General features: G+C 55.4%; 9 protein-coding genes across 9 annotated transcripts; all 9 read right to left on the minus strand.

The window, feature by feature from the left end:
* Window positions 1-412: 412 nt before the first annotated feature.
* Window positions 413-1,876, minus strand: LDBPK_363140 (GTP-binding protein, putative; the record flags this gene model as incomplete). Its single annotated transcript, XM_003865381.1, has 1 exon — window positions 413-1,876. One exon carries the CDS (start codon window positions 1,874-1,876, stop codon window positions 413-415), a length of 1,464 nt encoding a protein of 487 aa, XP_003865429.1.
* An 836-nt stretch (window positions 1,877-2,712) lies between these two features.
* On the minus strand, window positions 2,713-5,577 carry LDBPK_363150 (ATP-dependent RNA helicase, putative; the record flags this gene model as incomplete). The annotated part of the gene is made up of 1 exon (XM_003865382.1): window positions 2,713-5,577. The coding sequence occupies one exon, from the start codon at window positions 5,575-5,577 to the stop codon at window positions 2,713-2,715; it is 2,865 nt and encodes a 954-aa protein (XP_003865430.1).
* Window positions 5,578-6,073: 496 nt separating this feature from the next.
* On the minus strand, window positions 6,074-6,532 carry LDBPK_363160 (glutathione peroxidase, putative; the record flags this gene model as incomplete). The annotated part of the gene is made up of 1 exon (XM_003865383.1): window positions 6,074-6,532. One exon carries the CDS (start codon window positions 6,530-6,532, stop codon window positions 6,074-6,076), a length of 459 nt encoding a protein of 152 aa, XP_003865431.1.
* An 844-nt stretch (window positions 6,533-7,376) lies between these two features.
* Window positions 7,377-8,117, minus strand: LDBPK_363170 (exosome complex exonuclease rrp41, putative; the record flags this gene model as incomplete). The annotated part of the gene is made up of 1 exon (XM_003865384.1): window positions 7,377-8,117. One exon carries the CDS (start codon window positions 8,115-8,117, stop codon window positions 7,377-7,379), a length of 741 nt encoding a protein of 246 aa, XP_003865432.1.
* Window positions 8,118-10,037: 1,920 nt separating this feature from the next.
* Window positions 10,038-11,354, minus strand: LDBPK_363180 (clathrin coat assembly protein-like protein; the record flags this gene model as incomplete). The annotated part of the gene is made up of 1 exon (XM_003865385.1): window positions 10,038-11,354. The coding sequence occupies one exon, from the start codon at window positions 11,352-11,354 to the stop codon at window positions 10,038-10,040; it is 1,317 nt and encodes a 438-aa protein (XP_003865433.1).
* Window positions 11,355-11,825: 471 nt separating this feature from the next.
* Window positions 11,826-12,374, minus strand: LDBPK_363190 (pre-mRNA branch site protein p14, putative; the record flags this gene model as incomplete). The annotated part of the gene is made up of 1 exon (XM_003865386.1): window positions 11,826-12,374. One exon carries the CDS (start codon window positions 12,372-12,374, stop codon window positions 11,826-11,828), a length of 549 nt encoding a protein of 182 aa, XP_003865434.1.
* A 399-nt stretch (window positions 12,375-12,773) lies between these two features.
* On the minus strand, window positions 12,774-13,202 carry LDBPK_363200 (hypothetical protein, conserved; the record flags this gene model as incomplete). Its single annotated transcript, XM_003865387.1, has 1 exon — window positions 12,774-13,202. The coding sequence occupies one exon, from the start codon at window positions 13,200-13,202 to the stop codon at window positions 12,774-12,776; it is 429 nt and encodes a 142-aa protein (XP_003865435.1).
* A 672-nt stretch (window positions 13,203-13,874) lies between these two features.
* LDBPK_363210 (cullin-like protein) lies at window positions 13,875-15,995 on the minus strand (the record flags this gene model as incomplete). The annotated part of the gene is made up of 1 exon (XM_003865388.1): window positions 13,875-15,995. The coding sequence occupies one exon, from the start codon at window positions 15,993-15,995 to the stop codon at window positions 13,875-13,877; it is 2,121 nt and encodes a 706-aa protein (XP_003865436.1).
* An 866-nt stretch (window positions 15,996-16,861) lies between these two features.
* LDBPK_363220 (fibrillarin) lies at window positions 16,862-17,566 on the minus strand (the record flags this gene model as incomplete). The annotated part of the gene is made up of 1 exon (XM_003865389.1): window positions 16,862-17,566. The coding sequence occupies one exon, from the start codon at window positions 17,564-17,566 to the stop codon at window positions 16,862-16,864; it is 705 nt and encodes a 234-aa protein (XP_003865437.1).
* Between the last annotated feature and the right edge of the window lie 900 nt (window positions 17,567-18,466).

Below are 18,466 nucleotides of genomic sequence, written 5' to 3' on the forward strand. Positions count from 1 at the left end.
TCCCGCACACGCAAAGAGAAGACGCTCTGATGCACAGCTTCCCCGCCAAAATATAACGCGCATGAAGATTTAGATTCACAAAGTGTACTTTGCAGCTGCCCTCTTACGCACCAGGTCCGGACACTTCCCCTTTTCCCCAAAGAAAGGCAAACCCGAAAAGATGGTCGGGCAGGTAGGCGGGGCAGCCCCGGTGTGGCAGTTCTATGTAGCGGCATTTGCACAAGCACAGCAGCCTTCGCGCATACGCGCCAACGGGAGTGTGCATACGTGCAAGCATGAGCGCATCTGTGACCAGAAAAGTAGCGGGTAGGACGGTGGAGAATAATGGGGATGAGAGATGAGGGGAGGCGGGGGCGGTCAGGAAGCGCACGGCCCATGCCTCGCCCAGTCTCATTCCCCCGTCTTGAGTGTGTCAGCTCCACTTCTCTCCCTTCATCACCTCGCCATCTTGCCGGGTCAGATTCCAGTACTTGCCCTTCATGGTGAGATCGCGGTAGCGGTGCAGCTGGCCCCGCGCAGCAGAGTTCTCGTAGGCATCAAACTCCACACCAAGACCGCTGTTACCCAAAAAATCGAGTTGCTGGTCCACCAGCGAGCCACCGCGACTGGCAGCCTCGTCGTCTAGGTCTTGGGAGGCTTCTGCTCCGTGTGCACCCAAGGCGTGCACCTGGGGTAGAAAGACGCCGTTGTGCTTGGCGCGGAAGGCTCGTTCAAGCTGTGCGCGTTCGTGTGAGAAGCGGAACTGTTGCATCTCACGCTCGTGCGACTGGCGCGCAAACACTTCTCTACACATGAACTGCAAGGCTGGGGCCAGCCCAGTTTGCTCGTGCTGTGGTCCAAGGTGGATGCCGAGGGCGGCGGAGATCGGGAACACCGGCATCGACACGCGCCGCTTGAGCTCCGAGAGCTTTACCTGCGTGTCAGTGCCAGTGCTATCCTTCTCGATGTCCATTTTATTGGCGAAGGTCATGATGACGCGCTGGCTCATGCCGGGGAGGTAGTACTCCAGTTCCTGGAGAAGGAGTTCCACCACGTCCCACGGCTGCAGCACCTCGGAGGAGTTGCGCGAGCCCGTGTCGGGGACGTACGTGTCGCACATGTCCACCACCAAGGCAAGACACTTTGTACGCTCCACGTGGCGCAGAAACTGATGACCCAGACCGCGGTTCTCGTAGGCACCTTCGATGAGGCCCGGAATGTCCGCGACGCGGCACACATTCCCGTAGAGGTCGTGAAGCACGCCAACATACGGGCGTAGGGTTGTGAAGGCGTACGGGGCAATGGTGGGTTTGCTGGCGCTGATGGCGGACAACAAGGACGACTTGCCAGCATTCGGGTAGCCAATGAGGCCGCAGTCGGCGATGGTTTTCAGCTCGATTTGGGCGAGCATCGTGTTGCCCGGCAGCCCCTTGGTGGACTCGATGGGAGAGTGGTGCCATTTGTTCGCAAAGGCGGCATTGCCTTTGCCGCCCTGGCCGCCTTCCAGCAGCACAATCTGCATCCCCTCCTCATCCATGTCGTACTGCACTTCGTTCGTGTCCATGTCCACTACCTGGGTCCCCAGCGGCAGCTGCAGCCACAGATCCTGTCCGCGCTTGCCGTGCGCCTCACGAGAGAAGCCGCAGAAGCCTGCGCCGGCGGAGATCTGGCTACCCAGGTCCTCGATATGACTGAGGTCAGTGTGCTGCTTGACGCATTGCAGCATCACATTACCGCCGTTGCCTCCATTACCGCCGCCTGGGCCGGCAAACTCGTTGCCGTGCTCGTGAGCCATGATGCTTGCACCATCGCCGCCAGCTCCGCTGCAGAGTAGCACCTTGACGCGGTCGACAAAGCGATGCTTTGCCCTGTGCGCGCCCCACCTACGCCGGAGCATGTGCTGTGGTGCAGCCAAGAGAGTAGAATGGCATGCACGACGACAGTAAGCTAATGTGGAGTTGCGAGCCTGTTTCCACGACTTTTCACACGTATGTGGTGCGTGGCACCACGGACAGACACTAGAGGACGATGCCCACCAGGGAAGAGAGGGAGAGAGAGGAATAGAGAAGGCGGCTAAAGCGGAGGGATTGGCGTGTGCACAGTGGCAGGAGTACGCGATGCTCAGTCTCGAAAGGCCTCAAGTGGAGCCGACTCACATAAGCGCCATTCATGAACCATCCCACCCTCCCGCTCAACGGCCTTGCACGCGAAACGGGGGGGGGAGAGGTGGGGAGAGGATCAGGAAGAGAGCGAAGCCGCGAGGAGACGCGTGAGGCCAATCACGAGAGTAGCAAAGGCGATGCAGAAGAAAACAAAAGGTACCGTATTCGATGCTTGCTATACTTTCACGAAGTAGGCCTACACAGCACCAAGTGCACCCCCTTCCCTTCCCCCACACATACACCGGCATAAACGCAAGTGCACAGGAGGCACTGATCCTCTTACTCTTTAGGTTCGGAATTCATTTCTGTACGCAGAGTCCACTTTTCTTACCCCATCCGCAGGAGAGAGACGGCAACTGCGCGCGAGGGGGACTGAGGGACAAGACTCACTTATTCGAGAACGCCGATGCGATGCTTAGCATGTTACTCACAAAACACCAAAGAAAAGAAGGGGTGGGGTTACAACAGGCCTTGCATACGCCAGCAGCGACAATGTAGCTAACTAGCTGCAGATATACACACACCCACACACGCAAGCATACGCGTGTCTGTCATCATTCACTCAATGCAACTACAAGTACAGTGATGACGCGAAAACGATATCACGCTTGATGAGCTGGATGCCCTTGAGGAACTTTTCGTGCAATTCGATGCTGCCGATGGCCGGCGACCGCGCTGCGGAGGCCAGCTGGCGCAGCATCTCCTCCAGACGACGCATCGTGCGCACAATGTCACCCTCGTACGCCGTGGTCATGCTCACGAGATCGACGAACTTCGCCCCCTTTGCCCACAGGTAGATTACCTCCATGAGTGACGGCATAACCTTCTCCTCCGAGCTGTCTTCTTGGATTAGCCCGCTTTCGGCGCTAACGGTGGCGATGCGAGTAACAATCTCGTTGAGGTCCTTCAGCGGCTGCTCGAACTCCTGCGGCAACGAGAAGCCATCCGGGGTGCGGTGCACGTTGACGAGACATGATAAGAGAGCCACAATCATCTCCGTCTCCATCGAGTTCAGCACGCCTTTGAAGAGCAGCTCCGTCAGCAGAATTTCGTTTTCGTCTGTTGTCGTTATCTCGCACGCTACGCGGGCCTTGCGGAGGATGATGTTGTCCTTGTCGATGTAGTCCAGGCGACGCAGCACACGCATCATCTGCTTCAGCTCTTCGGAGAAGACCGCCTTGCCCATGCCAGCTAGCTCACCCTTCACCTGCTCCAGCTGAGCCTCGAGGTCTGCCTTTCGCTTGTACTTCTCAAACTCCTCCTGCAGCTCTGGGGTGGGGGATATGGCAAGGATGTTGCCCTCTAGCTGCTTTTGCAGGTTCGACAGCTGCGTCTGCAGCTTACTCAGCTGCGCGTCCTCGGCACCCATCTGCGCAGAGGTGAGCACGGGGATGTCGTGACCAAACTGGCGCTGCAGCTTCGACAGAATTTGCACCACCTCGGCACGCCCCCGCTCCGAGTCCGGGCTTTCGGGAAGATTTGTCTTGAGCGTTGAAAGGCACTGCACGTCCGAGAAGTCGAACGTCACTGTGTATAGGTCCGCCTTCTCCGAGGTGTACTCGCTGACCGGGCACGGCGTCAAAGCGCTCGGATTCGACGCGTCCGCCTTCATGCATATCACAGCGGCTTGGATGGAGAAGGTGCTGGGGTCGCTGAAGTTTGGGTTCGTGCTCTTTGCGGCAAACGAGCGGCAGATGCCCCAACCAAAGTCGCGCTGATCGGAGGCGCGAATGATGTGCACAAAACGGCCTGCCTGCACCCAGTTCTTGAGGAACTTGGGTTGGCGCAGAATGTGGTCCACCTCGTTCCTCTTCTTCGCGATCATGTCCTCGCAAATCGTGTACTGCCGGAAGGCGCTCTCGTGGGTGACGTTGATCGCCTCGATGGACCTGCGCAGAGCGGCACCCTTCTCCTCTAGCGCTGGCTTCTCACGCAGGCGCTGGAATTGCGAGAAGCTGCGCTTCATCATAAACTCAGGATCGACGCCCTCGACGCGCAGCAGGTTCAGCACCATATTGTACGTCAGGTGGAAACTGCTGAGCAGGACGTCGGCGCCACCGCTGGTCAGCTGCTTCAGCGTGTCAGGCTCCACTGCCTCGTCCACCATGGTAATCACAACGCCGACGCGGTCGAGGCCGCGACGGCCGGCGCGCCCCGACATTTGAATGTACTCGCCGCCAGTGAGGTAGCGGTTCTTCTCACCGTCGAACTTCTTGACAGAGGTGAAGACGACGGTACGGGCCGGCATGTTAAGCCCCATCGAGAAAGTCTCGGTGGAGAAGAGAACCTTAACCAAACCCGCCTGGAAAAGAATCTCGACAACCTCCTTCAGAATCGGAAGGAGACCGGAGTGGTGGATGCCGACACCGCGCTTCAGGAGCGGTTGAAGATGCTCAATAGCGGGCAGCTTCCGGTCCTCCTCCGCCAGCGACTCCATAGCATTGTTGAACACCTCCATCACGAGAGCATCCTCTTCGGTGTTATTGAAGTTCAGTCGCGAGAGCGCGAGGGCGTTGCGCTCGCACTCCGCCTTGGCGAAGGAGAAGACGATCACAGGGTACATGTTGCGATCCATCACGAGCTTGACGATCTCCATCATGGACTGCGAGAACCCGCCGTGACTGCGGCCACCGCTGCCCTTGTGGTTCCCGCGCGGGTCTTTGGAGGAGCCGTTGCCTGGGCCTGCCGCACCCACACCGTTTGCGCCGCCCTCCGCCCCCATCGACGCGATAGCCTTGCCGAAGTTGTCATCGCGAAATTTGCCTTTTTCATCCACGATGAGGAAGATGCCGTCGGCCCCAGCCGGATACAAGTAGTGCTGTAGCGGCACTGGCCTGTACTCTGTGTGAATGACGTGCACCTTTGTGGTGGGATGGATGTTCTCCACCCAGTCCGCAAACTCGCGCGCGTTCGGGATGGTGGCGGAGAGGAAAACGTACTGGCATCCCTCAGGCAGCAAGCTGATTGTTTCCTCCCACACCACGCCACGCGACTTGTCGCGCATGTAGTGTACCTCATCGAAGACGACGCAGCCCACCTCGCGCAGCATTTCGGTGCCGCGGTACAGCATGCTGCGTAGAATCTCTGTCGTCATGACAAGGCAGTCCGCGTCCGCCTTGATGGTGGTGTCGCCGGTCATGAGACCGACGGAGTCGAACTTCTCGGAGAACTCGCGGAACTTTTGGTTGCTAAGGGCCTTGATGGGGGAGGTGTAAATGATGCGCTTCTTCTCTCGCAGAGCCTTGGCGATGGCGTAGAGCGCCACGGTAGTCTTACCTGCCGACGTGTGCGCCGACACTAGAACACTGTCGCCCTCCTCGAGAGCGTCGATACTCGTCTTCTGGAACGTGTCCAGCTCATAGGGGAAAGTGATGGCCGGGTCGACCTCGCGGCGTGTCCGCTTCGCCACCGGTTCGTCTTCGCGTCTGTCTGACATTGGTAACACTGTGTGCGTGCCTTGGAATCTAGAAATATGTATCTGTGTGTGTGTGTGTGTGTGTGTGTGTGCGTGTGTGTTTTCGTGATTCCACGGCGCCGCGATGTGGATACAAGGGTTGTACCCTCGTGCAGATGAGGTTTGTGTGCTCGACCACGTGCGAAGACACGCACTGGGCAAGGGATATAAAGAAGGGGTGGTCGGAGGGTAGCACCAGTGAGGTGGACATTTACGGCAGAGGCAAGATGGAGAGAATGAAGGCGGCTTCGGAAAGCTGTGCGGCTTCGCCCTCTCTCGCTATGCTGACTTGGTGAAAAATTTGGTCAAAAAGCACATAGCTCGCGTCTTTTCGACCATCTGCGTCTTTTGTTTTTATTTTTTTTTTGTGCATGAGTGCCCGCGCACGTTTCTGAGAGTTTTGTCAAGGAGGCACGCAGTTCTCGCCTCCTCCTCCACCAAGAGACTCGTGCTGCCATCTTGATTGCTTTCCAACTCACTACAAAACACACTCGATGGACTGCCGCAGCGTGTCCATGGAGCAGCCAGGCTTCAGCTTACGGCGCGGCACACCGCTGCGGTCACACAGGTACTTGGTGTAGTTCCACAGGGGAGCTCCCTTCTGCACCCGTAGCATCTGAAACAGCGGGTCGGCTGAGGAACCCTTCACGTTGACCCGGTCAAAGACAGGAAAGAGCAGCCCAAGGTCCTTGCACCACTGCGCAATTTCGGTATTGTTGAGCGGCTCTTGATTCGCAAACTGCGCGCACGGAAACGCGAGAACGGTGAACCTGCGGGAGCCATACGCCTGTTGCACCTCGTTCAGTATCTCGATGTTGGTGGATGCAAGGCTGCATCGCGACGCCACGTTCACGATAAGCGTCGCATAGCCAGAGTACTTTTGCAAAAAAACAGTCTTGCCATTTTGCACAGCGCTATAGGTGAAGATGGATGCCATGCCAACAGCGAGGTCCCACAGACACACGGAGCTGTCGTGTACAAGCGAGGGGGTAGGCCAAAACCAAAAACAACAGACAGAGAAAAAAGACGCAGGCCACGCGGCGGAGGGAGGGGGAGGGGTGAGGCGTAGCGGTTTGATGCGGCTATGAATGGGAGAAACCGCGCCGAGGAGTTTCTCCTGTGTCGCCAACTTCTGTTTAACGGTTTGCACCACACGAAGGATTCGACAAAAAAGGGCAGAGGGAGAACATACAGCAGCATCAGCAGCAGCATATACGAAGGTGCAGACATGGAAGAGAGCGGCCAATGGGAGAAATAGCCATCCGTACGCGCCCGGGAGGGTGATGGAGGACGATGGCACCGGAAACAGTCGAGCCTGTAGCAGTGTGGCTGCGATTGGCAAAGAGGAGCGGGAGTGAGGAGCCGCCTGCAAGCGTCTTGCAAGGCCTTGCGCTGCTGTTGCGTGACAAGAGCAGCTCACCTTCTGCTTTTCAAGTGGGCATGACATGATCTCACATACGACGCATACACGCTCTTTTCCTTTTTTGTTGTTCTGCGCTTCGCTTCTTCTTGCGGGCAGTTGCCAAGGAATCGCAAGGAAGGAGGGAGCGATGCGTTACTCGAAGGGTTAGTGCTAGAAAAAACTGCTGGATGCACGACGACAAAAAGCGAGGAAGCGGGGGGAGGGGGGAGGGAGGGCAATAGGAGGTGCTGTGGATGAGGCGGCCAACCAAAACCTAGGTGATACCTCAAACACTTAATGAGCTGCTGCTCCGTTGATTTTCCAAAAGCAGCAGCAGCAGCAGCACAGGGATGCCGTCCCAAGCACAACACGGGTGCAACTAGCTTTGTAGCGTCAAGATCTTCTTTGCATGTTCCTCCAGCGCCTTTCGCATTGCTGTCTCAAAGAGCTTCGTGGCACCCTCCTCCGCGCACTTGAGCAGCCGCGCCGCCGAGTCTGGAGGTAGCCGCGACGCCGTCTCCAGCCAAATGATGTTCCGCGTGTCGTGTCCCGTGAATGCCGCCGCAATCACTGGACACTGAGAGCGCAACTCGTCGTTTGTCAAATCTATCAGCATGTGCTCATCCAGAATGCCTGCATCGATGCAGCACACCGCGTCCCGCATGGCAACGTTTGCATCGATCAGGGCGAGGCACGCCGCGTTGACGCACGCGATTTTCTCGTTCCCGTCCTTCTGAAGGACCTCGATGTAAATGTGAATCTGCGAGTTTGGATACTGGGAGAGGAGAATGACGGAGCGGGCCACTTGCACCACAGCGGCGCCGATGTCCTCCGAGAGCTTGCTACGCCTCTGCGGATTGCGACGGTTTTCTCCAGCAAAAGCGGCGACCGCCACTTCGCACGTGACGAGCCCCTTATCGTGCTTTGCCTCCTGCTTGTGGAGCGACTCTCGCGGCCCAAAGACGCATGCGCACACTTTTGACTGCCCAAGCGTGATGTCGCAACTGCCGTCACACGCGGAAAGCGTGCCGAATGCGATGTCCATGCGCCGTGCCTCCAGCGGGCGACGGCCGTCCAGGCGAAGACCCGCTGGACTGACGTACTCCTTTTGGCGAGACATATCGCTGTTCGCTGACAACAACCTCACCGTACCATAAGAAAGGGAATGGCGCACACGAGCAAAAGCAGAGGAAGGGGCCGACAGTATGGCGGTAGGAAGGGAGGGAAGAGAGATCCGTAAGGGGAAGCGAGGGAGGCTTGAAAGGGGGGGGGAGATGGGTGGGAGGGTCATGGCAACGAGCATGCGGCTTTCCTGTGACAATCACGATCAAGTGAATGAAGGGGAGGAAGCGGAAGCGCGGAGAAAAACGTAGCATGGTGCACGAGTCTCTTCCCACTCGGAGAGGATGGGCGTATTCGAGCTCCAGACCTAACGCCGGAGCCAACGCATGCATCGACAGCGGTCGCGACGTACGCCACGGTTTTACAAGAAACACAGAGAGTTCATTGCTATTGTTGCTCTGTGCGTGTCTGTATCTGTATCGACGACTGAATCAGATCATTGCAGGTTCAGAAAGGTGGGGGAATCTGTGTAGCAAAAGCTGACGCCTTCCCTCGTGGTACGTAACTTGGCCATTGTGCAACGACGACAGATAAACGCTCTCTGTGCGCGTTGATATTTCTGGCTGTGCCCATCATCCCGGGTCGTCATCGCCCCGAGGTGCTGCTTCTGTTCGGACACCCAGCATACGGTGAACGTGCGCGATCGTGCAGTCCTGATGCTGTGCAATCAGACCAATTAGTTCCTGCGCGAGGTCTCTTGAGGCGTTGTAGCGGTGCAAAAGCTCGGCAAGCGGCAACGCGGACAGCTCCCAGCACAGCAGCTGGTAGGGTGTGGCGACGTCCTCTTCGATGGGCATACTCCGTGCGCCCTTGTTTTCGAAATGTTACGCTCACAGTCTTTCTGATTGTCGGAGGCGGTATAGGAGAAACAGAGCGAGAGCGCGGGCGAGGTAGGGAGGGACGGCGACACTCGTTGGCGGGGAAGGCCAGGAGAAACGGGAAACGACAGCCTTTCCTTTTGTTTTCTTCGACCAGGAGGAACACCGTATAGTGTCCCTGCGGGACGCACTCTGTAGATGTGCATCGGTGCGAGTATGCTCGCCACGCATGTCCTCTGCACTTCTTTTCTCACCTTTCCCCTAGATGCAGCCGCAACTGAAGAAAAGGCGAGGAAGTCTTCGTCTTCACGCTATCACGAGGGAGAAGGCAGGCGCATGCTCGAGGCTGACGTATACAGGGTAGTCGAAGCGGATCGCCAGCGTCTTCCATCGGCTCATCATCATGCGCTTGCATCCGGGGGGCGGGAGCTGTAGAGAGGAAGTAAGCGCACCAAACATAAAATCAACGCAACAAACAACGAAACACAAGGGGCCGCAAACAAGAAGGGAGGACAGAGAGACGAAAAGAGCCAAGGCCTACCACACACAGCACACACACGCATACGTACGTGCACACAGCTGCCCATATGCCACGTGGGGTGGCAACGGCAACATATACGCGTGTATGTGTGTGTGATGTCTGGATAGGGGATGCCCAAGGCACGACGAACGACGAAGAAAGCGAAACACGGAACAGGAGAGTTACAACAGCGCAACAAAGCGGACTGAAGCGCGTCGCGAACACACGAGGCAGGATGCGTGTGCAGTTGTGGCGGCTGAATGGGAGAGCGAAAGGGCAGCTGACGACCGTCAAGCGGATTTAGCGCTCCATCGCGTTGACGGGAGGAGGTGGATGAGGCCCGAGAAGTCGCCCTTCTCCCTCACCGGTTTCTTTTATGACCGTTGCAAGCCAGTGCCTCGCTCCCGCTCCTCCCTCCCCCTCCTCCACTTCTTTAGGGTTTCCACACCATGCCTGCATTCGAAGAAGAGCACCTATGCACACATGCATCCACACGCACGCCACATGTAGAGCGGATGGTGAGTTGAATGGGGGAGCAGCGGGTGCGGTTCTACACACACGGCGGCACACACAGCGTGCGCTATATGCGGCACTGATAATCACCCGCCATGACGGTGTAGCGAATCCATTTGCTTGCCGTGTACATCAACGTTGGCTCCTTGACGACCAGCTCATTGATGCGCAAGCCTGTAAGCGACAGGGACACACACTGGAACGCGATGCGGATAGGCGGCTTCGTCCACAGCAACTCCGTGTTCTCCGTCGGGGCAATCTGGCGGATCTCTGCGAAGAAAGTGATTTCCTCCCCACTCTTCACCTCCGGCAGCTTCCAAACGATGGCGTGGCTTACGGGGTCATAATTAGCCTTGCCACGCCCCACCTTCACTTCAGCAGTAGCTGTATTGTCCGGACAGGCGACGCTCACCTGGACGTCTTTGGCGGCCCGACCAGCTGAGGTGTCTGAGCGTAGTGTGAACTCGACCTCCGTGCGTGTCTTCGAGATCTCTCGTGCCTTGGCCGACAGCACCTTCATCGGTGGCTGCACGTTCACATTGGAGCGGTACGTCATGAGGGTGAACTTTCCATCCGGCGGCACAAAGGTGAGCCGTCGCTCTTCACCAGAAGCTTTGAGGCGGACGCAGTTGTGAAAGGAGATGCTTGACAAGGGAACCACCTCTCCTGTACCACCGGCACCATGGCTCTCGACCGCCTCGTCGATACCGTGACTCATCACTTTCGCGTTCCAGTTCAGCTGGCACTCCGGCATCCCGGAGAGGAAGTTGTTCATCACCACGCGCCCTAACACGCTGCTCTGCAGCGTCTCTCCTGTTTGGGAGAGCAGCAGATTCACATCTTCAAAAACGTCAACGAACACTTCGTTCACACGGAACGCAAGACCCTCCACCCGCCACGGCGTTTCGCCGGTCATCCTATCGGCGATGCGCTCCGATTCGCGAGTGCTCTTCAGAACGGCAGCATCCACGCCGTCTTTCGTGATAAATTCCTTCATTGCCTCTGCGTCCGTCAGGATGGGGTATCCGAAGTCCATCGACTCATCGATGATGCCCTGCAGAGCAACAAAGTTCTCCTTGATCCGCTTTTCGTCCAAGCCCTCGTAGTCATTTTGGATGTGCTGCAGCAGCCGTGCACCGTACTGGAGACACATGAGGCAGTTGACATTTGAGTCGGACACCATCACGACGTACAGCTCCGTCAGCTTAAGGTGAATGAAGCACATGCGTTTCACAATGTTGACAGGGCAACGGTCAACCTGCTTTGTAGAGATGATCTCACTGCAGAAGGTTTCGGCTAGCGACCGCACAGAGTTTCCAGCCCGAAACGTCCGCGAGAGCACCACGTCTCCGCGGGAGTTCAGGAACATCAAAACTGATAGCATTGCTTGCTGCAAGGCCGCTGCTTCGCCTGCAAGCTACAGCCCAATGATGCAATGAGTTTTGTGTACGTAGGATGTGATGTGCGGTGCTCCCATACTATTCAACAGAGGGGATAGGGGGGAAGGGAGGCGGAGTGCAGGGAGGAAGGCCTTGACAAACAGGGCATGAGAGGAGTTAAGACAGAGGAGTCGGGAAAGGAAAACGGAGGAGGCACAGCACAAACGCCGCTTCGCGTGACGTAACACCACTGTGCGCGCACTGAGCAAGTTCGCCCTCGCTTTTAGTCGGGTCTGCAGAACAGCTGCATGTCTTTCTCACGCACTCATCTCGGAACGCACACACACACACACACACACACGTGCAAACACATACGCGCACGGCTCCAAATACGCGACACCACCAACAACCATAACTGCACGCGCGAAACATAGTAGTAGCTGCTAAGAGCAGATGCAAAGTGTCTGCGCGGCTCGTCACTCTTTCGGCTCATCAGCGGCATGTGCGACGTCGGCAATGTGTTTCTTGTATTCCGCCTGCATCTCCCGCTTCCGCTTCCGCCGTTCGAGGGCCTTTTTATCTCTCTCTTCTTCGTACACAGACACTCGAAGCACGCGGTCCTTGCTGAGAGCGTACTCGTTGAGTGCGCCGACTGCATTATTTGCGGCCTCACATTGCTCGTACACAACAATGGCGCAGCCCTTCGTGATGGAGGATGACCCGATACGGATTTGCTGAATACCCCCGTAGGCGCCAAAGAGGGAGTACAGGTACTCACTGGTGCATTGCTTTGAGGGAATACCGGTCACGAGCAGGATGCGCTCATCCGGCATGGCTGCGGCGCGGACGCTCGCGTTGCGTGAACTAGCTTGAGAGCACGCCACAGAGGCAGAATACAAAAAAGCAAGTAGGGGAGGGGGAGGCTGATTCAGTAGAATAGTGAGACACAAGAATAGGCATAGCATGCAGCTGCGGCGTGTGTGTGCACGCTGGCAGACCAAGGGTCGAAAACGAGCAAGCCGCATAATCAATTGCGACAGAGTGTTGTTTTGGAGGAGGGTGGGGCTGCATATGCTCACGTAACAACGGAACTGCGCAGTTACTGACGAGGAAACGCTTCGAACTCTCGCGCTTTGATGAGTTGAACGTCATTTCAGCAGTCACCCACACGCAACCATGAACACAAGAAGCCATGCGTGACACAGAAGCACGACGATACTTTTCACAACCACACAAACTCATAAATGCACAAAAGCGCGTGCTGGAGGAGTGGACATATCCACATCACACACATCACAGACAACAACAACAAAGAAGAAAAAGTGCCTTTGGTATAATAAGGAGAGAAAAACATAGAGTGAGAAAGCAAAGCCACCTTTGATGCATTGCGTCTTATTGCATTTTTGACTGTTCATTGCTGCCGATCACTCGAGGTCGACGGCAATAGCTTCCACAGAAGGCACGCACGCCACATTGCTCGCGACAACGCCATCGCCGCCGACGAGGACTAAGGTCTGAATAACGCGCTTCAAGAACGCTACCTGCGCTGCATTGTTTGTGATCAGGAGGCTCGGGTCGATCTGCCGCGTGAAGGCTTCGTATCCCTTTTCCGTGGTGCAGAAGAGGACGCGATGACGCTCGATTCCATCAACTGCCTTGACGAGATTAAGGATCTGCCTCTTGTCGTCGGCATCACGAATGCGGCACATCAGATACACCTCCGAGGAAAACGCGTAGAACCGGAGAATTTCCAGCGCTTTTCCCTGGGCTCTCCAGCCCTTGCCGTCGTACAAAACCTCCCATGCGATGCAGATCTTCTTCCCAACGAACGCCTTCTGCTTTATGCGCATCATTGCATCACATGTTTCGCCGACATCGCGGGGTGCACTCAGAGGCCGCCTTGCAGAGGTCGGCGGCCGCTGCACAGGCCCTTTTCGCCTGTAGAAAATGTACAGCGACACAGCACCTACTACGATGGCAACCAGTGTCGTGGTCGACACAGGTAGCCGCTCAGACACCTCCTCCAGGAAGGATCGACGGATTACGCGAACCATAATGCTGTTTACGTTGTTAGCAAGCTCTCCCCCTTTCTGCGTGATGTGGAACGCCGTCAAAGGAGTGTCAACAACACAGCGAAGACAAACCATAAAGAATAAGGGCAGGATAGAGAGAACAGAATGAAAGCTTCGCCTTTCCAGCAAGGTTGCGCGCACTGCACCAACATATCGCCGAGCTTGCTCTCCTGCTTTTCACCAGACAAGGGCTTGAACCTTCTGCCGTCACCAAAGCGTGGTGGAAAGGAGGCTAGAGGAGCGGGGAGCTTGCGGTTGTTTCCAGCAAGTGGACTTAGGCGGTGAGGATAAAATGCCCTTGAACACGCCGCCTACGATCTGTTACTAGTGGTACGCAACAGAAAAGCGCGAAAAAAGAAAACAGCTACACAATTCACTTGAAAGTGTGTCGGAGAAGAGAAGCTAGTGATTTGTTGCCCCATTTTCTTTTTAATGAGAAATACGACGTGTTTTTCACGAACAGTAGAAGTAGCAGTGCGCCGATTCACCTCGCGTTATCAACCCTTTCTCTATCAGAGCGTCTATGCGCAGCTTAACATCCGCTCGTGTAGGGGAGCATACATCCCGCAGCGCACTTTCGATGGCGCCGCATAAAGTTTGGTAATCCATACTGTTATGCTCTTTCAGGAGCTTCACGATTGTGGCATCCAGGCTCATTGTTCGTGCGCCATCCATGCCTTTGCGAGTGGCGGTGGAGGCGCCACCGCCGTCGTGAGCCGACTTCTGCACCCCTGCACTCACTTTTACCTTCGGCTTCGAGGAGTAAAAGTTACGATTAAACCTAAACTCCGTTCCGTTGCGCTCGGCAAGACCAACGTGGCAAAGGGTGTTGAACTGAGTAAGTACCTCGTCACAACTGAGCGCACCTTGTCGAGCGACGACTGCAACGCTCAAGTTTTCATCCGAGTTCAGTGCCATGATACTGTTCACAAAATGAGTGTGCGCCGACACATGGTACGCTCTGCCAGCATGGCAGAGCTGAAAAGCAATCGAGCCCAAACTCATCTGAAACACGAGCTTCCGACCATTGTGGCGCCGGCGGTAGTAATCCTGAAAAACGCGCTTGCACGCTTCCATGCTCTGCGGAATGCTAAGAGGAATGTTGGTGTACTGCGGCCACAGACCGCTTGTCAAAACAAGGACATCGAACTCTAGGGGAGGGGATATCTTTTTCGTCTTCATATCTGCTATCAGCTTTTCCTGCGCAGCCGTGGCACTGCGGATATCCTCAACCATTTTTTGAAATCGATTCACCACACTTGATCCGTAGATGTTGAAAAGGCGGTCAATAAAGAGACACTCCATATCCACCGCATGCGGCTTCGCGTAAATCAAGCGAACTGCCAGGTGACTTCGAAACGCCACTTCAAAGGCCTCAAGATCAGGCGTTAGCTGCAAAATAGTAAGAACATTGTTTCCTACTGTGCTCACAATATCATCCTTGCCTTGCCGAATACCGTTGTCGTAGTAAACCGAGAGGGTTTCCATAAAGCGCGTATCATTGCCCAAGACGTTGCGAATAACACGTAAAAATGGTGACGGGCTATGCCCTTCTTCCGATGGAAAGAGGTCGTCAAGCGCTTTTGCCCTCTCAATCAGTTGCAGCATCTTTTGTACCCCTGGAAAAGGAAAGGTGCTTGTGTCTCGATCGTTTATGATGTCCTCGCATTTCTCTTTCAGTACATGCGCAATAACGTCAGTGACGTCCTTCTCCCGCTTCATCGCACAGAAAACCTGCACAAAAGTGGAAATGCTGGCTACATCCCACTCCTCCAGCATCTGCACCAAGCCTGTCGGCCCCGTCAGCATTTCATTTACAGATGATGGATCGCTGAGAACGAGTGAGGAGTAAAGTGCGCTTGTCAGCTTGTCCAGTAGAATGTAGAAGAACGTATCGGCATACTTGTGGCTCTCGCTACACACAACGTTCTGTACCCACTGCAAATAACCGCTAGTGGTGAGAGCCTGCTTCTGCTGCTCCCCTTGCACAACATACTTATCGACCATTGCATCGACGAAGGGGGTTTCCATGCAACGTGCAAAGTACTTACTGCCTTCTGCGGTGTATAATTCCTGGCCAATGTCCCGAATCGTGGACTCTGCGGCAGGCACGTGAATCAGCTGCTTGATGGAGGCAATGAGACACGCAGAGACTTCAGGATTGCCTAAAGTAGAGGAGCAAAAGATACGCTCGCCAAGATGTTCGATGGAAGAATGATGGCAGGCGTACATATAGTTCTTGTTGAAGTACAAGAGAATGTTGCTGATTTGGCTCACGGAGTCATTGTAGTCCTGCCACTCACGCAAGAAATCGGCAACATACGTTGAAGAGCCATCGATTCGATTGACGATGATGGAAACTTGGGCAAAAAACTGTTCTTCCAGCTGCTCCAATACGAGGCTCCCGTAATGTGCTTGGCACAACTGAAAAACAGAGTGGTGTATTCTCTGGAACGAGTTCTTCGACACCTCTTTTTTGAAAATGCAGCATATTGTCTCCTCAATAATACTCCACTTGTCAGAAAAGGTGGAATACTCTGCCATGCGCTTTCGACTCGACACCAAACTAGACATTGAAAACGCAAAGCGTTCTTTTGCTGACTGACATCACAGAGCTAGTATTCAATATGAGAAAGAAAAGTTCACGGACTAAAGCGAAGAGCAGTTTCTCCTTAAAGCACAAAAACAAACGAGAAGGAGGTTAGAGCAAAAGCGAGAGCACTGGCTGTTGCAAAAGGGAGTGCATCCTTTTCTGAATTGCTCGTGCCGACACTAGGTACGGGCGTGACAATATATGCGAGAGCACATACTGTGCAGCGCGGCTGAGTAGGCATAACAGACTGCGAGAGTCGTTAACTAAATAAGCTGATGGTTTCACCACTGGTACTGTAAGGAAACGAGTTCAGTGCCAACACAGTTGACCAGATGCTCGTAGCCCTGTTTACTTTTTCAATCAGTATTTTGTTGTTCTTCCCTTTACCACATTAGTGAAATGCTTAGATAAATATATCGATTAACAACAAAAGCAACGATGTTAACGCGCCTTAAACTGTTAGCAACACCAAAAGAAAACAGATAACATGCTACCTTTTACCTGCGTTGTGGTTTCCACTAGCATCCCCCGCATGGGATCGAAGAGCGCGACATGGAAAAAAAGAAAGACTCTTGCCAGGAGCCCTGCTTCAGTTCTTTTTTTTTTATTTTTACTGGTTTCACAACTTTCTGCTTTTGCCACCGTCAACAACCATGCATTACAAGAAGCAAAACTTGCTTTGTGTTTGCTTTCCAGGCACATCCGCTAGAAAACAACAACAGCAAAAAGGAAAGCGGCGACACAAGCTAAGAGTGCGATAAACCGACAGACAGTCCCCATCACACACGCAATCCAAATTGCTCAGCACAGTGTGTCAAATAAATAGGGATGGCATGTGCTTAGCGCATTATTGCTTCGACTTCTTGACAGGGCGATACACGCCAACAACTACAGCGTGGTCGCGCTCGAATGGCTCAAGAGACACCTGCTCCAGCGGCTTCAGCTTGTCCTTCTTCAGCTTGTTCAGCTCCGACGCGATGACTACAGGGGCCTCCAGGGTGGAGTCAATGCAGTTAGCCTTGATAGAGATTACATAGTGACCACCATTCTGCAGAAAAGCTTGTGCATTGAGTGCAAGAATTCGCGCTTGGTCTGGCTGGGCGACATCCATGAAAATGCAATCCACCATCGGCACAAGCATACGGTACTTCATGGGGTAGCGGGCATCCTCAATAATGGGCACAATATTCGGGCGGCGCTTCGACATCTCCACTAAATCACGGCCTACACGGTGCGAGAACTCCACAGCATACACCATTCCCTCCGGGCCCACAAGGTCGCTCACATGGCTGACGGTGGTACCCGTTGCACCGCCGAGGTACAGCACCTTCGAGCCGGGACCCATGTGAATGCTACTCACACCAGCGTAGATGGCGGAGGCCAGCTTGGAGCGGTAGGGGTTCCACAGACGGTACTCCTTCTTGTCATCACCTCCTTGCGTTGCACCCAGCTCGATACGCTTCTCGCCATAAACGGAAATACCAGGCACCATGTTCAGCGTGCAAAGAGAGTCGGTCTTGGCCTTAGAAATGAACACGCCAGGATGCAGCATGTGTGGCTCCACGATAACCTTGGCACCCGCACCACCGCCGCCACGGCCACCACCGCGACCGCCTCCACGGCCACCACCGCGACCGCCGCCACGGCCTCCGCCACGCGCNNNGCCTCCGCCACGCGCGCCGCCGCGACCGCCGCCACGGCCTCCACCACGCGCGCCGCCGCCACGGCCACCGCCGCGACCGCCACCGCGCCCACCACCGCCACGTCCAAAGCCACCGCGCATTTTCGACTCTTGTTTGGCTTGCGAAGCTTGAAAGAATACTCTCTGTTATGTTCACATGGGATTATTTGTTGATCGGAGAGCATATCACACATTTGAATGCAAGAGAGGTGCAGGGAAGAATGGAGGAAACACAGAGCGAACTAGAAAGTCTTCATAGAAGCTGTGTACCTGCCTGTGCAAGCAGTTCTATTTCGACGGACTTTGAATTGCATGAAGTTTCTGCGTTTTGGCTGACCTTGACATCATAGAGATCCATGCATGGGCCAGCGTTCCAGTGAGCACATATAGGAATTTGCTATTGCTCTTGTGCACATGCACCTTGTTTCGCCCCAGGGTAATATAATCACGTGCGATGGGCTGGGAAGCGGCGTGTCAAAGCGCTCATGTACCACGAAGGCCCGCCTCCGATGTAGAGAAAATGCGCCAGCGCAAATCAACTCGCTGCTGCACCTCTCCGAGTGCGCTTGCGCGCGCCGGCTTTGTCGTTCGCGGCGTCCGGGCTTTTTTGTTTCGGGGCCCTGGCGGCGCTGGGTGGGGTGGCGGTCCGGGCTTTCCTCCGGCGGCCGCCCCCCTCTCGCGGGGGTGAGGGGCGGCGGCCCCTTCCGGGCCCGGGCCCTAGGGCCCCTTTGGGTTGGCCCAGGGGCAGCAGCGGCGCGGGCCCCCGGGCCC

Source organism: Leishmania donovani, chromosome 36 (assembly GCF_000227135.1).
Source record: "Leishmania donovani BPK282A1 complete genome, chromosome 36".
In the NCBI taxonomy this organism is placed as follows: domain Eukaryota; phylum Euglenozoa; class Kinetoplastea; order Trypanosomatida; family Trypanosomatidae; genus Leishmania; species Leishmania donovani.